The sequence below is a fragment of the Antechinus flavipes genome, chromosome 5 (genome assembly GCF_016432865.1).
Source record: "Antechinus flavipes isolate AdamAnt ecotype Samford, QLD, Australia chromosome 5, AdamAnt_v2, whole genome shotgun sequence".
NCBI lineage: Eukaryota > Metazoa > Chordata > Mammalia > Dasyuromorphia > Dasyuridae > Antechinus > Antechinus flavipes.
Window position 1 is genome coordinate 63,311,273 of NC_067402.1, and position 15,872 is coordinate 63,327,144.

General features: G+C 36.8%; 1 protein-coding gene across 1 annotated transcript; it reads left to right on the forward strand.

Moving 5' to 3' along the window:
• The first annotated feature begins 6,035 nt into the window (after positions 1-6,035).
• PTCHD3 (patched domain containing 3) lies at positions 6,036-15,050 on the forward strand. Its single transcript, XM_052001605.1, has 4 exons — positions 6,036-7,385; positions 8,165-8,286; positions 8,952-9,097; positions 11,392-15,050. Exons 1-4 carry the CDS (start codon positions 6,519-6,521, stop codon positions 12,945-12,947), a joined length of 2,691 nt encoding a protein of 896 aa, XP_051857565.1. The 5' UTR covers positions 6,036-6,518; the 3' UTR covers positions 12,948-15,050.
• Positions 15,051-15,872: the final 822 nt, after the last annotated feature.

The window sequence follows — 15,872 nt, forward strand, 5'->3', positions numbered from 1 at the left end:
TCCTGCCTTTTAAATATCCCTACTACACCTGGTTCATAACCACACAGATCAGTTGGTTATAGTTCAGCCTCCTCTTACAGGTCCCCCTCAGTTTGGTTGGGCAAACTTGTTAAGGTCTCTTGAATCAACTTTGATCAAATTCTGTAGCCACAGAGAAGGAATGAATATATCCTCTTCTTTTCCAAGTGTATTCCTTCAGACTGAATTCTTTATTGACAACTTCAATTAAACTTAACCAGCTTTTATCCAGTGCCTACCAGGTATAAGGTACTACGTAAGATATTGGGGTTACAAAAGTAAAAACAAATTATTCCTTACATGTCCTTTGATTTCACTCACACAGAATCAAAATTCATCCCATAGATACTCTAGAAATTTGGGGAAACGTACTCATTTAATGTACAAATTCTGAAAAACTCAGTGATCTTCAGGCGTATGGTAGTCCAACAAGTGAAGAAGTTCATTGTCCAAAAAATGACAAATAGACCTCTGTATGTTGTCTAAAGTTCAGGAGGGCTTATGTAAAGAGAGATACCTGTGATTCAGCCATTTTCATGGTCCCTACAGTGGTGCCTTTGTTCTACTGGTTTATTTGGGACCTGCCCTGCTCCTTCTCCTCCTCAATGTTTGTTGAGTTTACTGAGTAACCTGGATTCCCATTTTCAGATATTATTGCCAGCATGGGCTGAGCCTCTCCTATATTTTGCCAAGCAAACACATGAGAAGAATCTTGAAAAGATGAGCTTCAAGGGCAGAGTATGTTTCATTTTTCTGACAGATCTTGCCTTAACCAAATTTCATTCTGTTATGTGTGCTGTGTATGTGTTTACTATTCTTGCTTGCATATTCCAGGTGTCTATTTGCCTGGGGTAGTAAGTCTTGGTGTAAGGGAGATAGGAACCAAAAGCAGAGTATAGAGCAAAGGTTGCCAGCTCCTCTCTACTCTAATGGGGTTGCTAAGAGACTTCTTGTCATTTGCCAAAGCTACAGGGTAATTTTAATGGTGTTGGCAACCACCTGGAAGGGATTACATGGGAAAAGAAAGAAATTTACTCCTTCCTGCTTAACAACTATCCAACACTTAGATTTTAAAAGAAACTTTGTTTGTTATTTTTCTCCAGTTGAATTTAAACATTTTTTTTGCATTTGTTTTTAAAACTTTTGAGTTCCAGTTTCTCTACCCATAGCCTCCTTTAAGAAAGCACATGTGAAGTTTTGCATAACTTTCCCATAAAAGTCCTAACACTCACATTTTTAACAGTTATATGAGGGATTTCATCAATCTTGAGAATACCATTATTTCATAAATATTTTCTGTTTTTAAACAATGGTTCAGAGCCTGAATTCATGCTGGTGGAAGCTGATTCTGTATGATCTATTTGTACATTTTGTCCATGCATAATTCCTCCAGATCTAGTATGAATCTTAGAAAGGCTTGCTATCTCTGGGAAAGATATATTTTGGGGACATATAATAAAAAGGCAAAGCAACTGAAGGGATACTTATTAAATTAATGCAATATTTTCTTGTGTTTTTTTTGTAGTGAAAATAATGAAATTTGTGCTAGGTAAAATGTAGCAAGCAGAAAAGTCATTGATAGTTGTGTGTGATATGTGAAGTTGTGGAACCTGCCTTCTTCAGCTAGTTTTTGTTGTTGTCCTAGCTTCATTCTCATACTAATCCAAGATGATTTTGGAAGTGAGCTTCATTACCTCAAATCCTCCATATAAAACTTCCTTGGGATTTTGAATAGCAGATGAGTTTTGGAGATGCAAATTCACAAGCAGGAATTTAATAGCAGTTTTTTTTATTATTATAACTTTTTATTGACAGAGCCCATGCTTGGGTAATTTTTTTTACAACATTATCTCTTGCACTTACTTCTGTTCCGATTTTTCCCCTCCCTCCCTTCACCCCCTCCCTCAGATGGCAAGCAGTCCTATACATGTTAAATATGTCACCGTATATCCTAGATACAATATATATGTGCAGAACTGAAGTTCTCTTGTTGCACAGGAAGAACTGGATTCAGAAGGTAAAAAAATAACCTGGGAAGAAAAACAAAAATGCAAACAGTTTACATTCATTTCCCAGTGTTCTTTCTTTGGGTGTAGCTGCTTCTGTCCATTCTTGATCAATTGAAACTGAGTTGGATCTCTTTGTCGAAGAAATCCACAGGAATTTAATAACAGTTAAAAAGTATTTTTGAATCCCAAATCATATAGCTGGCTAATACTAGAGCCTTTGAGCCTTCTTCCTTCTTTCTTCTTCCTTCTTTTTTCTTCTTCTTCTCCTTCTCCCTCTTCTTTCTCTATTTTTCTTCTCCTCCTTCTTTCTCTTTTCTTCTTCTCATACCAAGAAAAGTCAAAATAATATACTAAATTTTAGCCTATGGCATACTACTGGATTCTATTGACTCCATTGTTTGGTATAGTGGTACAGAGCTGTAGAACTAGCTTTTCTTGCCAGAAGGAGGCTTTCTAACCACTACTTCCCCAGTAGCAAATTTTCTTGAAGAGACTAGAAACCAGAGTCCTAGCAGTGTAACATAGATTATCTTGATACAAGATCATTAAAGACATAAGTTAGTCAATTGAAGGGATAAACAAATATCAATAATTTGTGAGTAGTTAATTTCTAGGTCACTGACCACCTCTTATTCCTGGAACTAATGATAAGGAGTCATTGCAGGACTGGAAGGCAGCCAAATTGACCCCAAGAAATAGATTTTCCTATCAAACTTCCCTTACTAGTATTCCTTGCAATCAAAGATGTGTTCTATGGGCCAATGAACAATCTACATTAGGAGATAGGAGAGGTGTTATCATGTAATAAAAAATGCATAGAACTTGAACTCTGAAGGACTGTGTTCAGATTCTATCTCTAGCAATTGCTGACAGCTATGTTTGGGAAAATCATTTAACCAACTAAGCAAGACTGTCTTGTTACCAGTTATAGATGCTTTGTTTCCTACATAGGTTTGCTATGGAGAAAGATGTCCTGTGTATTGTAATGGACTTTATAAATGTGGATTTTTTCCCATTATTAACCAGGAAGGGCAAAAGTCCCAAATATTGAAATATTGTCTCATTCTTACATGGATTGATGCTGAGTGAAATGAGCAGGACCAGGAGATCATTATATACTTCAACAACAATACTATATGATGATCAATTCTGATGGACGTGGCCATCTCCAGCAATGAGATGAACCAAATCAGTTCCAATAGAGCAGTAATGAACTGAAACAGCTACACCCAGCAAAAGAATACTGGCAGATGACTATGAAGCACTACATAGAATTCCCAATCCCTCTATTTTTGTTCGCCTGCATTTTTGATTTCCTTCACAGGCTAATACTACACTAGTTCAAACTCCAATTCTTTTTGTACATCAAAATAAATGTATACACATATTGTATTTAACTTACACTTTAACATATTTAACATGTGTTGGTCTTTCTGCCACCTGGGGGAAGGGGTGGGGAAAGGAGAGGAAAAGTTGGAACAAAAGGTTTGGCAATTGTCAATGCTGAAAAATTACCCATGCCTATATCTTGTAAATAAAAAGCTATAATAAATTTTTTTTTAAAAAAAGAAATATTGTCTCATTGTGTAATTTCCCAATCATTGTTCAGAAACCTTACATAATGGTTCTCTTATCTTATTTTATTAACTCTTCCTTCTTCTTCTTCTTCTTCTTCTTCTTCTTCTTCTTCTTCTTCTTCTTCTTCTCTTCTCCTTTTCCTCTTCCTCCTCCTCCTCTTTCCTCTCTCTGTCTCTTTATCTCTGTCTCTGTCTGTATGTCTCTCTTTCCCTCTCTCTCTCCTTTCTTCCTTCCCTCCCTCCATCCTCCTCTCTTTTTCTCTCTCTCACACACACACATTCTCTCATTCTCTCTCCTGTTATTCTTCTAACGTCTGTTTTGCTTTTGATTACTGCTTCCTTTATCTGTCCTCCTTTTTTATCACTCCTTCTATTTTTCTCTTATTTCCTTTTCTTCCTATTTCCCTCTTGAGTAAGATAGATTTTTATATCCAATTGGGTGTGTATATACACATATATGTATATACATGCACATATATATTTCTTTAATTCTATTCAGATGAAAATAAGGTTCAAATGTTACCTATAAACCCCATTTCCTCCTCCACAATAAACATTCTTCTTTGAATGCTTCTTTTATTCTTCATTTTCTCGTAATCCCAGTATATCCCTCTTTCCAGATCATCCAGTTTTTTAGATTAACCCATCATAATTGATCCCCTCTCATACCCTAATAACTTAGGAATTACATGTATCATCTTCCTATTAAGAATGGAAAACAGTTAAACTTGTTAAATCGCTTGTGATTTCTCTTTCTTGCTTGCCTTGATATACTTTTCTTGAGTCCTATATTTGAAAATCAAATTTTCTATTCATTTTTAGTCTTTTCAACATGTCTATTTTTCTTCCAAAGGATTGTATTCAATTTTGCTACATAGATTATTCTTGGTTTTAGTCCTAGCTCTTTTGCTTTCTAGAATGTTATATTCTGAGCCCCTGTTTTCTAAACATAGCTGCTAAATCCTGTGAGATCCTATCCAGTTAACAGTATTAGGTTGTTTTTTTTTTTTCTGGGTGTTTACAATATTTCCTCCTTGAAAAGCATATGTGTGTGTGTGTGTGTGTGTGTGTGTGTGTGTGTGTGTGTGTGTGTGTTCTGCAGCCTACACTCTGTAAATATTAGCTATCATCATTATCATTGTAATTACTTTTGTTATTAAGAGCATATGCTGCCTTCTTTTAATATAAGATTGGATTCTGGAACCTTATTTTTTTTTTCCTAAAAGAGATTGGCACCCTGCCTCTTCATTCAACAAGACTGCTCCCTCTGATTCTAAAAGAGCTTGACATTTTCTTATATATTTCCCCCTTTCTCATAGATTTAATGATCATTTCTATGTTGATGATGCTCACATCCATAACAACATATATTCCAAAAAAACTTCATCCTAGATTGGAGATTGAAGGAAAAAAGGTTTTTTTTTACTTCCATCATAAGTCATAGGAGGAATAAGACAGAAACCCATATAATTATATTACTTAATATCACATGGCAAGTACATTGTCTAGGATCCCTAAAGCAGAATCATATAGCCTTTAAAGTGGTATAAGTGGAATCTGCTTATGAATCCTACCTGGGTGATACACACACACACACACACACACAGCTATGGCATCTGTAGGCTAGTCATTAGAATTTTTCAGAATTTTAGTTTCTTCTGTAAAATGAGGATAAAATGCTTGCAGTATCTTGTATTTATTGCAAGGAAAATATTTGGGAAACCTTAAAAATGTGACTCTCCTTATTCTAACTTGCATGAATTATTAAATCCCAGAGAAGTGGAATTTACAAAATTAAAATTTAGACTGTGTTAACAGATCCAGATCAAAGGCCAGTGAGAATTTGAGACTGCATGGAAGAACACTTCTCACCTTATAGAGATTCTTCCTCTTCAGATTCATTCTACCAATTTTGCATCAATACTATATTAGAAACTCTCAATTTTGTCCACCTGAGAATTAACTTCCTTGTGCTTTGTATATCCACTGAACATTTAAAATCCAAAATGGCCTTCTCTTTCTACAACTGCTTCTCATCTAGGCTCCTTACCCTATTAGCCCAAGATACAAGAAAGGAAATGTGATGGGAAAGGTCACTCAAAGTCATTTTTTAAATCTGCCTTTTTTTTTTTTAATGATTTGGAGCTGACTATATTGTTATCTTTTACATCCTTAGAAAATTGTACAGATGGTGCAACTATTTTTGAAACTGAGTAGGCCATCAATGCCCCTTCAAAGACCCCATTGGTTTTCTACATTACTGGTGCATTAATTAATATCTCTTTATTATCTATCTTTCTTTCTATTTATCCACCTATCTTTCCTTTTATCTATTTATCTACCTTCCTTCTATTTATTTATCTTTCTTTCTTTTTATCTATCTTTCCTTCTCTCTCTCTCTCTCTCTCTCTCTCTCTCTCTCTCTCTCTCTCTCTCTCTCTCTCTTTTCTTTCTTTCATCTGAAAGGCTCTGCTGTCATGGAATTATGATGCTTGTTCAGCTTCTTGACTCCCTTTTGCTGGAGTTCCACATGGGAATGGAGAGAATCTCCCAGCCAGGTTGTCTCAATTCCCGAAATCCAACCTTCTCCCTCCCCCAAGATCCCGCCACAAGTACTGTTTCAGCCAGTCCAAGGTCTCAACGCACACCGGGGTTGTGACGGCCAGAGTCAAACTGAGACCAGGAAAAAGTGCTTGGAGTTTCACTTCCCCGCCTCTCTCATGTCTGTCGCAAAGGCTGGCTTTGGATGTGACTTCCACCTGCAAGGCCTAGGGGATCTGTGTATAGAGAACCAGACAAACTGTTTAGGGAGCGACTCGAGTGGTCTGGACAGCTCCCCCGACGGCGGAGCCTTTGATCAGAAGGCGGATCAGTCCGCGGAAGCTGCCTCCTGTCAGCTCTCTTGGGACTCGACATGGATCCCGGCCTCCTGAAGACAAGTAACAGCAGGTTGTCGCTGCCTCCGCCGCCGCCTAAATCTCTTTTACAGCATCAGAGAGACTTGCCACTTCCCGCCGTGGTCGGCAGCGGCAAGTGCCAAGAAGTCAGGAAGTCCCGATGGCACACGAACTGCATCGAGGCCCCACTGTCGCGGCTGTTCCGCGGGCTGGGGCGCTGGGTGGCCAGGTACCCCTGGCTCTTCCTGCTATCGTCGCTCTTGCTGTCGGCCGGCCTGGGAACTGGCTTTATGTTCCTGGAGCAGCGCAAAACGGACGACATCGAGGAGCAGTTCACGCCCGTTGGGGGCCCGGCGAAGGGAGAGAGGAGTCTGGCCCAGAAGTATTTTCCCACCAATGACTCGGAGCACTTTTCGGCGTCGAGGCTCACAACCGAGGGCACGTTCGCCTCCCTCCTGCTGGTCTCCACGTCGGACTCGTTGCTGACATCAACGACTTGGATGCAAATCCAATTGCTGGACGAAATCGTGAAGGGCTTTAGTATAAAGGATGCAGATGGCGTCTCCTTCACCTACAAGAGCCTGTGCGCCCAGACTCTCTCTGGGTGCAGTCTCCCCAACCCGCTTCTGGCATTTCGGGTTCTCCCCACGAACCTTACTTTCCCCATCATGACAAACGGCTCGGTCCAAATCTTTCTGGGCAACTCGGTCGGGGGCGTGCAACTCGGGGCCGGGCGGGCCCCGAACAGGATCCTGGAGAAGGCGAAGGCTCTGAAGCTGATATACTACCTGCGCGAAGACTCAGAGCAGGATCGCCTAAGGAGCCAGAAATGGCTGAGCGCTTTCCTCAAATTCATCCCGTCCCTGCCGCAGAAGAACTTGGAGGTACCTACTGGAGCGCGCGCTGGAGATGGGGAGGCAAGGGCTTCTGGCTAGGGGCGCAATGTGGGGTTTCCCCTGCTCTAGGGCTTTGAAGGATTGCCACCGGGACAGGGAGAGAGGTTGGGACACTTGGCGGGGGTCTCACAGCGAATTTGAGGCAGGTCTTGCTGGCTTCCAGACCAACTTGCTACCGACTATGCCATTACTCTTTCCGGGGTGTGGGTGTGGGGAGGTGTATGTGTGAAAGGGGGGGAACGCTTTGAAATGAAAGTTGCCATCTGATGAAATCAGTGGCTTCAGGTGGGCTAGGTTTTTCTCTTATTTTCCTACAATAAAACCCTCCGGATGGAAGCTGCCAGTAGACCTATCTTGGCTCATCGCCAAAGCGAAATGGGGGTTCTAAGAATATGGAAGCATTTAGAATTGAATACAATAAAAAGCTGTCCCCGTCGTTATTAGATTGTTCTTGTTAAAAACCCCATTTTCTTATTTTTTCTTAATTCAAAATTGATTTTGGAAGTGCATTCCTAAGCTATTAGCCTTTAAAAAAAAAAAATAAACAAAGGGAATTATCACCCAGTGAGGAACGTGGAAGAAGAGGATGGATAGTACTAATAAATTTGCATTTTTCTGTAGCAAAAAAAAAAAACAAAAAAAACTATACATTTAAATTTCTCCTAGAATTTTAACGTATTATAAATTATAAAATATTGCATTATATTATTTAAAATTTATGTACAAATAAAAAAAATCTAATTTGCTCTGATTCGGTTTTATGTCAGATATCCTACTTTACATCGCTATCCAGGCAGGAGGAATTCGAAGGAAATGTGAAGGAAGTAATTCCATTGTTTTCTGTCTCCTACTTTCTCATCATATTCTTTTCAATTGTCTCATGTTACAGGTAACTGTACTTTTAAAAAATTCTTTAATTAAATTTGAATTGAATTGAATTGAATTTTAACTTCCCTGTAGGTTCCTAAAGCAATAGAAACTGGTACAAATTAGAACTGACACATCATATTTGCCTTATCCAATACCTTATTGAACCTATTTTTGTATTTGTATTTAGTATAATCTTATATTAAGAGAGCAGTGGAACCTTAAATGTAAATCTATTTTACAATAGATTTTACAATAAATCTATCCCTGATGGAGACTGGATTGGACTACTCTATGAAATTTTCTGCTTCTGTGATTTAGCTCAAAACTCTGAACTTACAATCTGGGGATTTTAGAAAACGCTTATGCCATTTATTGACCACATTATATTCCTATTGAAAGAGGACATGTTTATGCCTATACTTAGGAAAAAAATAGATTTGCATTGCCTTTTGTATATCTCTTTGCAGATCAATGTTGATGGAGGCATTAACCTTCAAAAAGTAGAAGTTTTTTTTATTTTCAAAGTGGGGATTTCTATAAGTTAATAAGGTAGTTTAAGTCATTGCTTCAAATACATTTACTATTTAGTGATATCTTACAGATTTCCAACAAAACTTTTTTTGAATTAGCTGAAGTTAAGTAGATGAATCACTATCTCAATGATATTTCTGCTCAAATTTTTAGGATGAATCACATAATCAGCAAAATGTGGGTGGCAGCATTTGGAGTCATTTCTGCTGGTTTAGCAGTGCTGAGCAGCTTTGGTCTTTTGCTGCATTGTGGAATACCATTTGTTGTCACAGTTTCCAATGCACCATTTCTTATTCTAGGTAAGCAAAAGAGAAATATGATTATAAATCTATATAGCTAATCTTTCTCAATGTTCTTAGCACTAGGCCAACAAAGACAGAAATCAAACAGCCCCTATTCTTGAGGAACTTATATTTTGCTGAGGGGTAGAAGGGATAACATGAATAGGCAATACAAAATAATTACATGGTAATTTTGGCAGAGAGATTACTAACAAGCTGATGATTGGAAAAGGCAACATGGCAACTGAGATAATCTTTGAAGGAAGCTAGGTGTTCTTTAAGGTGAAGAGAGTACCTAGAGAGGTACTCTGTGCAATCATATAAAGATAGGAAATGGAAGTTTGGGTATTGAGAAGCTTAAGTAGAATAGATTTAGAGTTATTTTATATCAATAAGGAAATACAGTCTCAGGAAAATTTCAGAACAAAAATCTACAAAATGAAATGTACTTAAAATGTTTAATTGCAGGGGCAGCTAGGTGGCACAGTGGAGAGAGCATCATCCCTGAAGTCAGGAGGACCTAAGTTCAAATCTGGCCTTAGACAATTAACACTTCCTAGCTGTGTGATCTTGGGCAAGTCACTTAACCCCAATTGCCTCAGCAAAAAAAAAAAAAAAAAAAAAAGAAAAGAAAAAATGTTTAATTGCATAATTTAGAAGTTAATTAATTTATGTTTAGTATGATTGTAAATATATAACCTCTATCAAATTGCTTGCCATCTTGGGGAAGGAGAAAGAAAAGGAGAGAGAAAAAAAATCAAATAAGCATTGAAAATTTTTAAAAATTTAATTTTTAAAAATCTTTGAATTATTTTTTAAAGTTCATTTATTTTATGTGATTTCCATCCGGACTATTTTTTTAAACATTACAAATCTTAGGATCATTCATGTAGACCTAGAAAAGACCTTAGAAGTAATCTAATCTAACTTCCTCATTTTACCGACAAGGAAACTGAGGCCCAGATAATCCTTGAACCTTGAGAAAAAAGATGGTATTGGCCTGGTTCTGAGATAGTGAAACAGGGTGTGAGGTACTCTGAAGTATTATGGGGTATCTTTCTTATTTAATATCATTGGCTCGAATCTATAATATGTTCTCCTCTCTTTTAAGTGCCAATGACTAGTGCCCCAGGAGAAGGGATATAACCTATCTTTCTATTAATTAAAATAGAGAAGTAGGAGTAGGAATTACTACAACTGTAAAGCAATGATTATTATACAATGATATTCCACCATTCCTTTTATTGATTCATTTTGAATAACATATGCCATTTCATAGTCATAATTCAGTTATGTTATATCCTGCTAATTCTCAAATACATATTAGTATCTCTTACTGCCTATTTGCCCTCCTCCTGCTTTGTTATCTAGACTTCAACAACTTGGCAATAGTAAGTTGAGCCATGTGATATATTGATGCTTTTCTTTTTGGATACTATTTCCCATCCTATTTTTTCCACATTGGATCTTCTAGGGTATCTTTCTTTGTGTATCATGTACATTAGCAGGTTTCTCCCTCCTGCATTTAAAATTTTTTTGTAACTATCTCTTGTTTTTATATTGCATTCATTTAAAAATCTATCCTAACCCTTTCTGAAGCATCCCTTATAACAAAGATTTTAAAAAGAATGGTAAAAAAAAAAAAGTAATTTAGCAAACCTAACCAGCATATCATTTGAGTGACAGCAATATTCTACATTCATAGTATTTCAGCTAGGCAATGAAAATGTCCTTTGTTCATCTCACAATTCACATATGTTTTCCTGTTTATCTGACAGGCAAGGGAATAGGACCATTTGGCTTGTCTCAAACCACCTTTTACCAATCATGTTTTAATGTCTGTTTATGAGATTTCAGGGTTGTAACTTAACCACTTTGAAGGAGGCTGATACATTCCATATAATATAGGAGCTGTGATCCTTTTTTCAGAATTTTATGATGGCATCTGGTTAAATTGTAGAATTCTAATCCAGCTTGTCCAAAAGGATGTCATTGTTTTTTAAAAAAATGTCAATTAAAATTTTTTTCATCTTTTTATATTATTTTAATTTCCAAGCATACCTTTTCCCCTTGTTCTATTCAAAGAGACAGTTTTTATTACAAAGAATGAAAAAGGAAGAACAAAAAGCATTTCAATAGAACTAACCAGAAAATCAACCAAGTTCCATAGTATGTGGAATGTAGAAATACACAGTCCTCACCTCTGTAAAGAAGGGAAAAGAGTACAGATTGTCATGTTTAAATAAATAAGAAATTTGTCTTAATTTTAAATGAACTGTTATAAACTGCAGTTCTTTCCCCCTGTTTTATAGGAGTTGGTGTTGATGACATGTTTATCATGATTTCTGCCTGGCAGAAGACCAAATCCATACATAGTATTGAACAGAGGCTGGCTGACACCTATGCAGAGGCAGCTGTGTCCATCACAATCACCACGTTGACTGATGTCCTCGCTTTCTATATTGGGATCATGACCCCTTTCAAATCCGTGCAGGCCTTCTGTATCTACACAGGAACAACCCTTCTTTTTTGTTTTTTATATAACATTACTTGTTTTGGAGCATTTCTTGCCCTCAATGGTAAAGTTGAAGTCTATCTGAACCAATTTGTCTTTCAGCAGGAACAGGAAAAAAATTCCTGTGCAAAAAAGATTCTCTATAGAAAAGGCTTTTATATCTCACCAAATGGTGAAGAAGAAATCCATGCAATGAATATATTCTTTAGGAAGTATTATGGCCCCTTACTCACCAAAAAAGGGTCTAAGCTCTTTGTGATACTACTGTATGCTGGCTACTTAGCTGCTAGTATTTACGGGTGTTTCCAAATCCAGGAAGGTATAGACCTTCGAAACCTGGCCAATGATAACTCCTATGTCATTCCTTATTATTCTAGAGAAAAAGAATATTTTTCAGAATTTGGTCCCAGGGTCATGGTTTTAGTTACTAAATCTGTTTCATATTGGGATGAACTCACTCGGAACGAATTGAACGATTGTTTGAAATCATTAGAAAGTAATGATTATGTGAATGAAAATTTCTCAGAGTCTTGGTTAAAGGCATATGAGATATTTTTAACAGCATCACACCAAGATATAAACGATAGGACTGTATTTTTAAACTTCATAGACCTATTTTTAGAAATATTTCCCGAATTTAAATTGGATATTAAAATGAATAGAACTGCAAAAGAAATATTATCTTCACGCTTCTTCATTCAGTCAGTAAAGGTTAATACTGCAGTAAATGAAAAGATGATGTTAAACCAACTAAGAAACACTGCTGCACAATGCTACATCCCCCTTACGGTGTATCACCCGGCATTTATCTATTTCGATCAGTATGCTGTGATTGTAGACAACACTATTCAAAATGTTGCCGTAGCAGCTGGCGCCATGTTGATAATTTCCTTGTTGTTCATTCCCAATCCACTATGTTCTCTGTGGGTTACCTTTGCTATTGCCTCTGTGATTGTAGGTGTGGCGGGTTTCATGTCCTATTGGAACGTCAATCTTGATTCTATATCCATGATCAACCTTATAATTTGTATTGGATTTTCAGTAGACTTTTCTGCTCATGTGTCCTATGCATTTGTTTCCAGTGATGCTACGAATGCAAACCAAAAAGTCATTGAAGCACTGGTTCTTCTGGGCTACCCAGTGATACAAGGAGCTGCTTCTACCATAATAGGGGTGATCGCCTTAGCTGCAGCAAATGCTTACATCTTCAGGACCTTTTTCAAGATCATGTTTCTGGTTATATTGTTTGGGGCAGCTCATGGCCTCATCTTCATTCCCGTGTTTTTAACCTTTTTTGGAATTTGTAGCAAAGCCCGTGAAAAGATCCCTGATAGAGATCCTGACTGTCCTTAATTTCTATGCTCTTTTGTAAACGATGCCTTTAGAGGAGTTGACAATATGCATTTTTTCTTAATCTGAAATCCACATTTCCCAAATGCAATGTATTGGGTTGTTTGGGTCAAAATCCTTCTTTGCTAACCTTTTAAATCCATTAGCATAAGATGCAGGTTCTGGCTGGAAATGACTTATTCTCACAACAATATCCCCTAACATTTCACTCCTCAATTCCACTAGTGTACTTTTCCTTCCTTCCCTTTACAATTATACCATCTGTGGTAAGTGTAAGGTTCTCCTTTCCAAACCCATGCAGATTACGCTCATTTTTCTCTAATCAACTTTGAGACTTGATTAGTTCAGGGGATTAATGACTCAAGCTATTGATTGCTTCTTGGTTTTCCAAGTCCAGAAATTGCTAGAATGAGCTCCAGTCTTGCTCTAACATTTGTCCAATGGTCTACAATGAGCAAAAGTGGAACTTTGATCATCTGAATGAACTCAGGATGATCTTATTGCCTTCTTTTGTTGACTTTTATTCTCCTGCTATTCTCAAATATGTGGAAAACTGAGTCAAATTTGTAAAGATACAAGCCATTTCCCAGTTAATAATGGTCAAAGGATATGAACAGATAGTTTTCAGATGAAGAAATTAAAGCCATCTATAGTCATATAAAAATTCTCTAAAACACTATTGATTAGAGAAACTCAAATTAGAACAACTCTGATGTATCACCTTAGACTATTAGATTGGCTAATAGTACAGAAAAGAGAAATGATAAGTATTGGAGAAGATGTGAGAAAATTGGGACACTAAGATACTGTTGATGAAGTTGGGAATGGCTGATCCAGCCATTCTGGAGAGCAATTTGGAACTTCGACCAAAAGATAATCAAACCAGGCATACTCTGATCTAACAGTGTCCCTATTGGGTCTGAATTCCAAAGAGTTCATAAAATAGGGCAAAGACCCACAAATACAAAAATGTCTGTAGCAACCCTTTTTGTAATGTTAAGGAACTGGAAACTGAGTGGATGTCCATCAGTTGGGGAATGACTGAATAAGTTGTGTATATGAATGTAATGGAATATTATTGTTGTATAAGAAATGATGAGCAGACATTTCAGAAAATCCTGAAAAGACTTACACGAACTAAGCTAAGTGAAATCAATGGAACTAAGAGAACATTGTACACAGTAACAATAAGATTATGTGATGATCAGCTCTGATGAACTTGGCTCTTTTCAACAATGAGAATATTCAAGGCAATTTCAATAGACTTGGGATGGAAAAAGCCATCTGCATCCAGAAAGAGAACTATGGAGATTGAATGTGGATCAAAGCATAGTATTCTCACCTTTGAGGGTTTTTTGTTGTTTGTTTGTTTGTTTTCTTTCTCATATTTTGTTTTTACCTTTTGATCTGATTTTTCTTGCATAGCATGACAAATCTGAAAATATGTTTAGAAGAATTGCACATATTTAACTTATATTGGATTATTTGCTGTCTAGGGGAGATGGGGGAGGGAGGGAGAAAAATTTGGAACACAAGGTTTTGCACAAGGGGAATGCTGAAAACTACCTTTGCATATATTTGGAAAAATAAAGAGCTATTAAAAAAACACAACTCTGATGTACTATCTTACCCCTGTCAGAACGACTAGTAGGACAGAAAAGGAAAACGATACATATTGGAGAATATGTGGGAAAATTGGGACACTAAGGCATTGTTGGTGGAGTTGTTAATGGCTGATTCAGCTATCCTGGAAAGCAATTTGGAACTATGATCAAAGGGCAATCAAATTGTGCATACCCTTTGAACCAGCAATACCATTACTAGGCTTGTATTCCAAAGAGATCATAAAAAAGGGAAAAGGACCTGCATGTATAATAATATTTATAGCAATGGAAATTGAGGGAATGCCCATGAATTAGAAAATGATGGAACAAGTTGTGGTATATGGATGTGGTATATGGATGTATGCATAATAGTATTATGCCATGAGAAATGATAAGTGGTTGGATTTCAGAAAAACCTTTAAAGATTTATATAATCCTGAGTGAATTGAGCAAAAATAGGAGAACATTGTAAACAATAAAAGAAACATTGTGTGATGATCAATTATGGTTGACATGGCTTTTCTCAAAAATGAAATGATCCAAGACAAAATTCCAAAATTCTCATGATGAAAAATGCTATCTACATCTAGAGAAAGAACTATGGAGTCTGAATGCAGTTTGAAGCATACCATTTTCACTTTTTTCGTTCTTTATTTTTTGTGGTTTACTCTACTGTAGATATGGCTTTTGATACATCTTTATATCTATGACTCCTTTTTTTTCCAAACATGAGGGATGTTTTATTGTTTTCTTTTTTCTAGTTATACATATACATTAATTTTTAAAAATACACATTTCTTTATGAAGCTTATGTGTACATAGTTATTTGCATGTTATCTCTTGCATAAGATTGTAAGTTCTTACAGGGAAGGCACCATATTTTTTCCTTTCTTTGTTTCTCAGTGCTTAGCACAGAATTGGGCATATTACAAAGAGTATACCTAATATTAATAAATGCTTGTTGGTTTAGTAACCTCATCATAATGACTCATGTGAGTAGGATTTTACCTTGATGAAAATCACAACAAAAGGGAAAAACCAAGATAGAAAAAAATAGATTAATTAAGTAACAGTGATTACTCATTCATTAGCCAGATATATCTCCCATTACAAATGAATAAACTGGCATTCTAATTTCTTGGGAACTAAGATTTTGTAAGTTATTTCCTCTGGACTTTCTCCTTATAATAAAGTATGAAATGCGTCACTGAATGGAAAAGCCTATAATGTAGACTGGCCACAGTCCAGAAACTGAAACCTCTGCGTAATTTCTCAGTTGTTATCTCTTTTCTTCTCATATTTAAGACCCAAGTTCTAGTCTCTC